This window comes from Dermacentor silvarum, chromosome 5 (genome assembly GCF_013339745.2).
Source record: "Dermacentor silvarum isolate Dsil-2018 chromosome 5, BIME_Dsil_1.4, whole genome shotgun sequence".
In the NCBI taxonomy this organism is placed as follows: domain Eukaryota; kingdom Metazoa; phylum Arthropoda; class Arachnida; order Ixodida; family Ixodidae; genus Dermacentor; species Dermacentor silvarum.
In genome coordinates, this window is record NC_051158.1 from 100,727,121 (window position 1) to 100,739,341 (window position 12,221).

At 46.4% G+C, this 12,221-nt stretch overlaps 1 protein-coding gene across 1 annotated transcript in view; it reads right to left on the reverse strand.

Annotated features, from left to right (window-relative positions):
• Window positions 1-11,861, reverse strand: part of LOC119454278 (fatty acid synthase) — a 73,601-nt gene extending 61,740 nt beyond the window's left edge. The window contains exons 1-3 of the mRNA XM_037716250.2: window positions 10,648-11,861; window positions 4,727-4,881; window positions 2,907-3,122 (exon numbers count right to left, since the gene is read on the reverse strand). Of these exons, the coding sequence (XP_037572178.2) occupies window positions 2,907-3,122; window positions 4,727-4,881; window positions 10,648-11,816 (1,540 nt within the window). The 5' untranslated portion in view covers window positions 11,817-11,861. The remainder of the gene's footprint in view (window positions 1-2,906; window positions 3,123-4,726; window positions 4,882-10,647) is intronic.
• Window positions 11,862-12,221: the final 360 nt, after the last annotated feature.

Consider the following 12,221-nt stretch of genomic DNA (forward strand, 5'->3'; position numbering starts at 1 on the left):
TATTGCTATGGGAGTAGGTATAGCCTGGTCACACGTGCATTTTCACGTGTATAGCCGTCCTTGACTTGTGAAACGCACTTCGCCCCGACGAGGACGACGCTATCTATGCTTAACGGAGATTAACAATTAATGATGTCTTCTGCGATCGGGCGGGTCGTCTCAATGATGCGTTTTCGAAGACTCGTCCATTCAGCGGCGCGATGAGAGACCGTTGCTCCAAACGCCCACTGTACCTGTCGTACTTACTGTATTTTACTGAGCTTGCTTTACATTTTACTTAATTTCCCTTTTCCCACAAGCACACGCGAGCGGGGGGGGGGGGGGGGGATTACGGAACCAGTAATTAAAAGGGTTGCTGCGGGCGAGAACGTCAATGACATACAGGATGTGCCAACTATCACGCAGCACGATTTTTAAAAAAAGGAGGAAAGGCGTTACGCGAAGCAAACCTAGTGCGTATTGTTTCCAGTACAGTGGAGTAGCCGCCAGTAATTTTTACTGAGATTTAATTAGGTAACTGGTCCCATGTCTTTGATATACCTGCATAGAGTCTGCTTAAACTACCGCTATTTATTATCGATCATGGCACGCAAAGGAAAGCAGACGCTCGCCCCCCCCCCCCCCCCCCAGTCGGGCCGGTGAACACCCCCCCCCCCCCAAAAAAAAAATTGCTGGCTACGCCCCTGATCTTAGGGGAGTATCGCTAAACTAAACCACGATAGCGATGCGGATCGGGCATGCGTGGAAATCACTGGAACAACTGCCGCAGCTTGAGCCGGTAAAAGGATATTATGGGACACGTAAAGTACTCCTGGCATGTCTACGTCAGATAATTCTGGTATTGGTGATATTACGTGACTTCGGAGAGAAATTTCACCAGCCCAACAATCTAACGATGCACCACATTCATCAAGAAAATCAATTCCGATGATGACTTTGTGAGTGGTGTGTGCCAAAACAATAAATTCAGTTGGAAAATCTTGTTCACCAACACTCACTAGAGCAGAGCAAACAGCAATGGGCCACAGGGTTTCACCCCCAACTCCACGAAAAGTAGTCTTTCGGTTCCATGCGAACATAACCCAGTATCCAAGACGATTTTTAAACAACACACGCATCTCTGAAACTGTATCACCGGTATCGACTAAAGCATGAGTACTTAAACGAGCAACACAAACACACTTTGTTTTTGAGCATGGCGACAGGTGGAGGACTACGTGACCTTTGCCGCGACCTCACCACCATCGGTCGCACCAGCTAGTTTCCAGCTGGAGTGGTGGTGAAAGTGAGCGACGGCGAGGCGATGGCGAGCGGCGAAAGCCGGTCGGAGGTGGACTAAGACTGCGGTCGGAAGCTGGAGACTCAGGCCGGGATACATGTTCACGCGGATCTCGTCGAAGACTGTGACGACGACTGTATGGCGACGACCGCATAATGAAAATCAGATTGACACAGCTGGAATCACGAAGTTGGAACAACCGCGACGCTGTCACGGCCGCCGTATAAATTCATCACGACAACTGTATGACGACGGCGTCATAATCCCGATGGAATGATGACAGCGTGATTACGATGGAATGACAAAGAAAGAATAACGTCGATGGACCCATGAGTCCACAATCTCCGGGATTGGCCCACCGCTGTGGACGGCGCTGACGGTCCAAAACCGGGTGGCGAGCTAAGAAAAGTTAAAGCTTTAAAGACTTGCTCGTCATGGCGGCAGATGGCTGTGAGTAGTGGCCTTGACTTGCTCCCACGTGTAAATATCCTGCGTATATTACGCCCACAAAAATAGATGGCAAGCAGGCGCCACGGTATCTTTCTTGGTAGATGCATCGCTCGCGTAATCCGAAGTTTGGATACCACTTGCGTGCAATGCTTTTTCGTCCACATTTATTTCCTTTTACTTCATAATTTAGACTGCTCAACTTAAACATGTAATTTACCCTATACATTTCCTTAGTTCCATTGTCCGTTGGCTTCACATGATCGCACATAATGCAGCGTGGCAGACCAGCCCTGCTCGCAAAAGCAGTGCGTGCTTCTCCCAGAGGAGATGAGCACTTAGCAGCTGAATGCTTGTGCTGGCTTTACTATAGTTGGTTAGGCTTCAATTAATCAGGCTACAACATCAACCGTAACGGATTTTTCTTTCATTCGACCTGGCTGAGAAAATTGGCCAGCTGGAACTGTCATAATGTCTAGAATACCCTTTATTCACTGAATTCACTATTCACTACGGCCGGTGCGTATACGCACAGCCGCAGCCATATATGGCCGGATTCTGTACTACGGCCGGAAGCCATCTATGGCTTCCGGCCGTAGTACAGAATTTAGTTGTGAGTGAGTTGCAGTCCTCTCTATCGTCATATTCATTCATCCTTTTGTTGCGTCAGCTGACGCTTTTATAAAGTAATGCTATGATGTTTTCAGTGCCTATGTTTTACTGTTTCTTTTGCATGCTACATAGATTAGAGGAACATTTTAAGTGGTACTCATGCTATGCTTTACGTGCGTATGAAAAAGGAAGCTGCTTTTCATGATTGTGATTTGTTTAGCTATCGTCTCTACCTTACCTTCACTCGGAGCACACACTTATCGAGGCTGTTAATCATCTAAGCCTTGCGTTTCAATGTTTATTGATAATTATATTCATTTCCGCACAGTGCAAGAGGACACTGGAGGCAAAACGTTAGACGGAGACCCATGATACACGGAGTGAGTGCATAACGGTGCCACAGGAAACGCAATTACTATTTGCCGAAATTGTTGTTTGGAAATTCTGTAACGCCGTCAAGTGAGTAGTCGCATCCACGCGAATATGTTTGCTGAAGTGGTCCGCGCTATATTGCGGGATAACTACGCAGAAGGGTGACATACGCAGGCAAGTTAAAGAGAACACTCACCACGTGCCGTGTCCATGTTAACTTTTCCGCTGGCAAGCATGACGTCACGGAAGTTGATAGCCGCGTAGTATACGTCGACGAACAGTCCCTCGGGCCCAACTTTCTCACAAGGGGAGAGATAGCCCAGCGAGGACTCGTACCATTGGAGGCTCGACAGGTCCCCGCGCGTCTGGACGTTGAGGTAAGCGAATTGCGTGGTCGCCTTCGCTTCCCCGCCTGCCGAGAATTGGAAGAAAGGGACAAATAAAATGATTGGTTTGGAGAATTCGGTCTCCGCTAAACCTTTCTACCGATGTACGATACGAGTAAAACTTAGGAGAGCAGGAGAGCAACGCAAACTATCCTTTCTTTCTTGGTACGTTCCCAGAGGCACTGCCTTGGTGTTCCAAACCGCACTCGTGTATTGTACTAAAAGTAAACTTCAACTACATGCAAATTGTGAAAAAAGAAGCAACTTTTTGCCGAGAAATGCATAATTACAGATTGCGCCACAATTGTTAATTCCTGTAATCTTCGCGTGAGTTCTGGAAGGCACGCAACGTCACGATCACCCTCGATGGTTGCGGCTTCACACTGTCTGATGAACCGCCACTCGCTAGCTTCACTGGTTATGTATTTAGTCCTAAGCTGACGTGACTGCGGTTGTCATATCAAGACCAGTGAAGGCATGGTAGGTACAAGTGGTTACGTCAGCTATCAGTATGGCGGTTAAGCCAGCAATTAAATCATATGCTCTTCATGCATTCGCCCAAACTTCACCATTCTGGCTACGAACGTCCCTATGACCCTGCTGTTAACTGTTAAGATTGACGAGTGTGCTGCCCATCAAGCCAAAGTAATTGATGTCTTTCACACCTCACTCGTCGCATCCTTCTTAACATGCAAAATAAAGTTGATGCTGAAGAGGCAATGATCTTATCGGTAATGTGCTTTAAAGTACTGCATTTTTCAAGACTATAGCCTACAGGGTGAAGTTTCGTCGTAGAGGAAAAGGGTGTTGCTTCAGATTGTCCGCTCCCGCTTGAAAGTTCGTACAAACGCATTCAGGCGGAAAATGATGTTTTATAAAGTTCACAGTGGGAGTACAGTCGGTAAGTGAAAAACGTTGTCGAGTCGTGTGTCCTTTATTAGACTGCATAGAAGCCAGTTCCCGCGTCGGTCACACTTGTCGAGTATTTCAGTGATGTTTACGCTAGTGCTAACAATTCTAAACATTTGTAAAGAGCAATAAAGAGGCAGCCGGTATAGCGAGCAGCACGCTCATGCATATCTGCTGCAAGTCGTGTGCCGCGAGGACCATTGCACAGGTACTATCGCCTGGTATGATTTAGCAGAATTATAACTTTCAGGCGCATTCTTCACTTTTTCGTTTTTTGATCGATGTCTATAATTTCAAACAGATATATAAATGACAACATGAATAGTGCGCGTGCATAGACTGGTGGCCCCATGCAATATTTCAACTTGTGAACGTGAATAATGCGCAAACTATAGTCCAGAAAATACAGTATATTGGGTAAAGTAGTGAAACAAGAATACTAGGCAACAATGATAAATTTGCGTCCAGTTCGCTTTACAGTGTCCCTCTGAGAGGACATTTCGTGCCCTATTTAATTTATTATCACGATTTGTATACGATATAGTTGCCTGTTGCGTGCAGAAGAAATCTGAAGGGCCATTTATCTGTGGTGAGCTAAGAATAGGTGCCGTTTACAGTTTTAGCACTTTCCATCGTACCTTAGGAGTGCATATATGTCAATCAAAATCACATTTCGAAAAATAAACAAAGAAATAGCTAACAGCGAATGGCGACAACTCACACCACTGGACGGCATGGTGCCTATAGGATCCCCACTGTCCGTCGCGGTAGACGTTCATGACCAGGTCCTTCTCTATTATGTCTTTATAGGCAGGGTTGGAGGGGTTGAAGTTGGATACGCTGTTGGAACCTTTCCCATTGGCGTCAAAAACGCACCTGTTGGAAATACAATGAAGACGTCCGTACATTCTAGGTACTTTTTTAAATTTTGTGCTTCTTAATTGACATTATTATGAGCGACGCATATTTCTGCCTCTTGAAATAGCAGCAAACAAGGCGGATCAGAGCGATAGCAGCGCGGTTGTAAGCAGAGTTCAAAATCATTTTTCAAGGGTCTATTGTGCCGTCTGTCCACTTCACCATCAATGCCACGTGAAGTTGTAAGCGGTGAGGCAGTGATGGACGTGGGTTAACGTTCACTGACGATAACATGTCAAATCGAATGCTGAAGTATGCAAGTTTTAGTGTTTAATAAGACAAAAACCGAGAAAAGAATGGGGCTGGCATGCATAGGATGGATAACCGGTGGAGCACTAGAGTTACAGAATGGTTACCAAGAGAAGGAAAGCGCAGTCGAGGACGGCAGAAAACTGAGTGGAGTGATGAAGTCAGGAAATTCGCAGGCGCAAGATGGAATCAGCTAGTGCAAGACAGGGGTAATGGGAGGTCACAGGGAGTTGCCTTCATGCCGCAGTGGACATAAAAATAGGCTGATATGATGATGATGATGAAGATAACAACTGCAAGATTAGTGCTTGCAGGACGTCGCGACCATCTAGGTTTCGCTGGCGCTGTCTGAATTTAGAGAGCCGCAGTGTAGGACTACGTGTCTCGCCACTATACTTCGAAGTATTTCCTAACGCAAGGCGTGGGTCTTCGTGGTGTAGTGAAAAACGCGAGCGACGCCTTTTTCGTTCTAATACAGGTGTGCTAGTGCTGTGTTTGTTCTTTATTGCAACATCATCATAGTGGAAGGTAATGGGACTTGGTTGAAAACTGTGCCAAAAAACCCTCTCCCCAGCCCCAAGAGATTGAGGAGGACGTGGGAGTGAGTACGCATGTCGTGAGTTTTACGGCAAGGCCAGGAGATGAGCATAGATGGTGTGAGGAGACGCGCACCCATTGGTGGAAGAGAGAGGCCGTGGAAAACAGCCACGCGCATGAAAACGCTTGTAATGGTTGGCACAAGCCCCTTTCTGTATTTGGAGTACGCAAGGACTAAAAGGCGAAGCGTCGGCACCTAGAAAATAAGATGGTTGAAGCAAGGGGTGTACGCCGTTCAATCGGCCTTTCTAATGGTGTGTGTGTCGTCGTCGTATCTTTTTACTAAAACAAGAGGTTGCCATCTAATGTGTTCTTTTTAACCATAGTTTTCATCTCACCTAAATGAATGTAAATAACGACACAAGCATAAACAGTCCGCACAAGCGACTAGCGCCTTACGATTTATGCCACATAGCAACGTAAATTGGCATAATAATTTATTTGCCCAATGGGTGAGGTCAGGGTTCACTCCAATTGCTCATATCAGCGAGTACCAAACTAATGTGCCTCATATAATACTATTATTTTGGATTATATAAGTGGCTAAACATTCAGTTGTGACTAGTCAACGTAGTGTGAATATGGTAGCACTATTATTTTGGATTTTATAAGTGGCTAAACATTCAGTTGTGACTAGTCAACGTAGTGTGAATATGGTAGCTCAAAATAGCGTTCGTTGCCATGGGCGCAGGATGTTCACGCTAGAAGGCCACTCAATGGATTTGATGTTGTTTTTTTTTGTTTACCTGAAGCTAACTAAACTCCCGCGCGACCACCCTCGACCACCATCAACTCAAACGGGCCATGACCCCAAATTTTGAGGGTCAACTACGTTTTGCATGTTAAGCGGTATGCGTCCCACACCAAGCTGGCAAAATTGGAGCGCACTCGGCACGGCTGAAAATTTGTACATGATTCTTTATATCTTAGTTGAATCTAAGCAGTCTAACAACACAAACTGTTGGTGAAACAAAATCGCTTCTAAGGCAACGGCTCCCGAACCGACGCGAGTCTCGATTGTCATGTTGCGTACTGCAAGCGTCCAAAGAGATTGAAGGAGCCGTAAATACGTCACAGTCGCCATGCATCCTTTTGTTTTCAGATGTGCGTCTCTAAGGATCTCGCGAGATAGTATGCGCAGTATAGAGGTAGTTTTTTTAGGGCGTGCTACTTCTATCGGGCGCGTGAAAAAAAGCAAGCGTTACATGTTTGTAAAACGTGAACGCGAAAGCCTGCCAGCTGCGGAAGACGACGACGACGAAAGCACGAGCTGGGGCATGAGCGCGTCTCTGCGACCACGTGACGTGTGCAATCACGCACGCATTAAGCACACCTTTAATTAGCCCGAACCGTGGTGCAGCCGTGGTTTCAGGGAAGCGTGCTCGTCTCACGCCGCGGAGGCCCGGGTGCGTATTTTGCTTTCCGCGGATGATTCCGCACGCAATAGAAAAAAGGAGGCCGAGGAGGATGGCACTTCCTCTCTGTTTGGCGGCGTTTATTGGGGTGTTGCGTTTATTGTTTATTTGGGGTGTTGCTACGCTGCGCTCCGCAACCACCCAACGACCGCCGCTTCGCGTCGGCGCCCGGCACCGCGGCTTCGGCCGCGGCACCGGGGCACAACTGACCGCGCTGCCAAACAGAGAGGAAAAAAAGAAAATGCTGTTACCAAGAAAGAAAAGAAACTTCTCTGCCGAGGCGGGATTCGAACCCTAGTCCCCTGATCCCAAAGCGAGCGTCGTAACCACCGGGCCATACAGCCACCTTTTTTCTTTATTACGTGGGAGCAGACTCTTCAGCAACACAAGAAATAAGGCGCTACAGGTACATATTGAAAACTCAGGCAAGCATGTGCACGCGTCCAATAAAGGCATCCAGGCCGGCGTTGTTTCTTGAGCAGCGTAGACACTACGAACGTAGGCAGCAGATTACCGAAAAAACGACCGAGTGCTTCTCGGTGGTTCAGCGAGCCTGGCACACATTCTACTGCGCCAAGGACTATGTAGACCAAGTACTATGAACATGTCATATGTTGGGTCACAGGAATGTTTAAAAGGTAAGAAACGAATTGTCTATGGAGTGATGTCTAAATCTTTTTCAAGTGTTCTTCGGAGAATGTCCCAGAAGAGCACGGCATCCCTACAATCGACAAAACAGTGATCAATCGTTTCAGCATGTGGACACAAACGGCAGCTTGTAGACCACGGCACGAAACAGCCCCTTTTTTCTAACCAGGTTTTGACAGGAAGGGTTGCTGAATGTAAGTTAAAGAAAAAAGTTTTGATCCCTGGAGGAATGATCATTCGACGGACACGCTTGAGTACGTCCAAGTAGCAACATTCCAAATAAGGCGCACGATAATGGGAACAGGAAACAATGTGTCTATCAGTGCATCAGAAATTTCTTTACGGGATGCAGTGAAAATATAATCCAAGCTAAAGCGAGTTTTAAGAAAGTGAAAGCCTTCAACAACCTCTTTCAAGAAGCCCCAAGGAGCAAGTGGTGCATCTCTGACAGATGACGACACAACTATTTCTGGAAGGTAATTCATTAATCGGAAGTTGTAACAGCTCTCTTAGAAAATGATTGTTTACATCGCGTAAGAAGAATAACCGGGAAACAAGTTGCCTAACAAAAAGGTGAACTAGGCCAAGACCACCACTCTCAAGAGGAAGAAAAAGGTTATGACGCCGCATGGCCTCAACACGTGAGCTCCATACATAGCTAGCAAACACACGATGGAAAGCTTGCAACCTAAGTCGCGAGCAGTGTAATACCTGCAGGACATACATAAGTCGAGCTGCTAGAAACAGATTGCAAACTTCAGCTCGGCTAAATATGGACAACTGCCGCCCCTGCCAGTTGTTAAACTTACGTTGTACTTCTGCAACTTCCGCTGACCAGTGAGGGTTACTGTTGCGATATTAAGAGAGGGGTACACCTAAGTACCTAAAGTCTTGCCTCCACTGAATACTTGCGAAGTGAGTTGGCATTGTAGACCATTGAGCGAACCCAAATCCAGAACTCTTTTCAAAGTTCACAGTTGTACCAGAAGCTGAGCAAAACTGCTGCGTTATGGCAAGGGCAGTCTCCACACTTTTCTTTTCCTTACCTTTCACGGGTTCAGATTGTTATCCAATGAGGTCCGGGTACTTGCCTGTGCAGATGACATAGCCTTCTTCTGCGCTGACAAGAAAACCAGGGCATATACAGCCACGCTGCCAGAGCATGCATTCATGCGAACCATATGATTGCGTTCGAGCGTCGTCCTCTTAATCGAAAAGAAGGTCGTGCCATCATCGACCACCTTTTTTTTCTCTCTCGCGTGTGGAATCATCCGCGGAAAGCAAAAACGCGGCCCGCGTACGATTCCCACCCAGACCGATATTTGCCACATTTTATTTTCAAGGGCATTAATTTCCTTAAAAGAACCTCCCTGAGAAAGGTGACTTCAATACGATAATTTTCAGACATGTTTTTACTCTTTGCGGCGTTGGCCATTTTTCATCACGGTGCAGTTTCGCCAAGGTTACGGCAAGGTCACCGCCAACATAGACATCTAAGGCCTTAAAATTAGGAGCACATTTCAACGGCGACATCTATGCTGCGCCGCTGGGGGCCAGACCGTGCGGAGGAAAACAGGTGATGTGGCTTTGGAGCAGACGACAAAGCGATCACCCCGCAATTACTGACGAGATGCCGAAATGGCGGTCGGTTTTTGCTGGCAGGCGCTTAGAGGCATCTATTGCAAATTAAAATTATGAGATAAAGTCTGCGCTGCGAGCCCACTTTTCGTGTGTACTACCATAATCTTTGCCCCTTTACTCTCAGTTAAAACTGAGAATAGTTCAACGGCCGTGCCATGCCATCCTACAAGTCGAAGTAAAAGCGATGTCGAAAAGAAAACTTCAAATTGAATGCGAACGGCTCGTATCATGGGTTTACGAAGACACGGTGGAGAATTCATCTATGAAAGATCTATGAAAGAACACTTTCTGTTATTTCCTTGACTTTAAAGGCTTGATTTTAAGCGATTTACAATTCTTCTCGCTTAGACACGTGTAATTAAGGACTTCTGTTTTTTATTTTGTAACTCTCGTAGTTAGCGTCTTATTTGTGGCCGCTTTTCCGTAGCGGATATGTGCCCTCTTGACGCAAAACAACAACGTGAATGCGTTCGCGTTCGCGTTCAAATTCAAGTTTAGTGAAGAGTGTGGACTGCCTTCCTAAATAGTTGGTACAAAACACACAGCGAACATGCCTGTAAGAAATGTTTTGTGATCATTTGTGATCTACAAAATTGGAGATATTGCCACATGCGGAGTGAACGTGAACAAAAATGTTATCCGTGGATTCCTACGGAAGTTGCTGTCTACTAGTATAAAAAAATGTTGATCTTTGAGCTGCCGGCTCGTTTAAGTTTTTTCTATTGTGAAGCCTAGCACAAACGCCATCAGAATAAATTTGTTGTTGTGTAGTCAAGCTTGAAAGTTCACATGCAGAAGCCCTTTTAAAAATGACCGATGATTTTCTCATGCATTTAAACAAGGTAGCCAAGAGGAAAGTTAATTTTTCTGCGTCAGTGTGGGACAAAATGTGGCAAAAACATAATAATTTTTAGCAAGGGTCCGGGTAGCTTGTTTTAGTGCCCTCTTTCCCAGGAGATTTTCAAAGAGAATTGGCACTGCCATTTTTGGTCATTTATCAATACAGGTTTGCAGGCATCTGCAATGTACTCAGAACATTTCAACGGAGGCTCCTCCTTGTATTAGCCCTCTGACCGTAGAATACGGGATATCAAAAGCTAATATTCTTCCCCTCGTCAAACATTTTATCAAACAAGCAGAGTGCACGGTGTTAAGTATAGTTGTGTATACATACCGAATGTGACGCCCACTCATATCCTTTCTAAGGCAGTTGGTTAAACCCAGGACGCCACTGTTACCGGCGTCTTCTGCGAGCAGCCAGATGTTTTCTGCAGTTGTCTTGTCGTGTTCGACAGCCTTTTCCTTCAGAGACTCGACCCATCTGAAGCTTTCATTCTGCACCCTGACAACCACCTGCTTGGTAGCGTCGACGGCCACGGTAACTTTCCTGAACAAAAGAAGCGTCGATATGTTATTCGACTTTTGTGCCACCAATCGAAAACCTCGAGACGTAAGAGCTGCATTCGTTGCCTTCACAGAGTAAACTGGAAAGGGAACACCGCTCACTCTCGACAGGAGTTCCTCTGCCACGGTCAGTGCTGTACGGTGGCAGATAAGAACGAAGGCCTTTTCTTTGCATTTCGAGACCACGTTTTCAGCCAAAATATCCAAGTCAACAGAGGAACTCATGACGCCACAGAAAGCAATCACCAAGTCAGCATCGGGCAGCGCTTCTGAGCCAGAGACCGAAGGTTGATCCTGTGCGACCAATACTTTTCCTTCGGGGACTTGTTCCGGTGCAAGGCCGTCTGGGTTGAGGTGCGCGAAAGTATATTCAGTCTTGAGGTGCACATCGTACATGGACAGAAGAGCAGACACCCTTGGACCAATGGCTGTGACACTCTCTTTATCCGCAAACTCTAGCACACGAAGTTTCTTGGAGCTTGTATTTTCGAGCACTACGTCAAGGACAAATCTCAGGGGGTCCTCTTCTAGGATGGCGGTGTTCAGAATATCATCCTCGAGAGTTGTCTTGGATGAGAGTAGTGCCGATTTCATCGTGGAAGCCAGTGATGCATTGCCGTTGGCTTCTTTTTGCGCGGTAACGAGTAGCTGGAGTAGGCCTTGATTCGACGGAATGTTCTCAATGTACCGGTTCAGAACTTCTTCTGGTACATCGGTGAAGTTGTGCAAAGCTTTGTTGGAATGGCTTTCCTTGTCTTCGATGTTCTCCATGACGCGTTGGCTGATGCGGGAACACACGTCGGCGTACTCTCGCCAAACTTTCTCGCGCTCGCGACTGGCGACCTCATTATCCATGTAAGGAACAAAGCGGTACTCTTCTGTGATTGGCGCCTGGAGCATTGGGCGACGCTGTATGCTGTTAACTTTCAGGCCTTTCATTTCGACGCCACCGGCACGGCGAATGTTGTGGTAGGAGTTATAGACAAGGTCAACTCCTGCATATAAGGCGGGGAAAGGGTTTGGTTGAGAAAAAGACCGTATTTACTACCATTGACTGCTGGCGTTTAATGTATCAAATAACACCAAGATTCGAAGAGGCTCCGTACTGCAGGCGTGGGAATATTCTCGACCACTCGAGGCCAGAATCTACGACATGTTTATATCGTAAGTGATCATCGCTATTGGTCGATCGCGCGCTTGCTAACAATTTTGTGATATCGGCATTGGCTAGCATCGGCTTTGATGAAGAATTAGAGGAGTAAACAAGTTTTTTTAATGTCGGCCTGATGTTTACTAACGTGCGCCCAAAGCTATGTCCACGTTTCGTTTGCCATCAAGAACCTA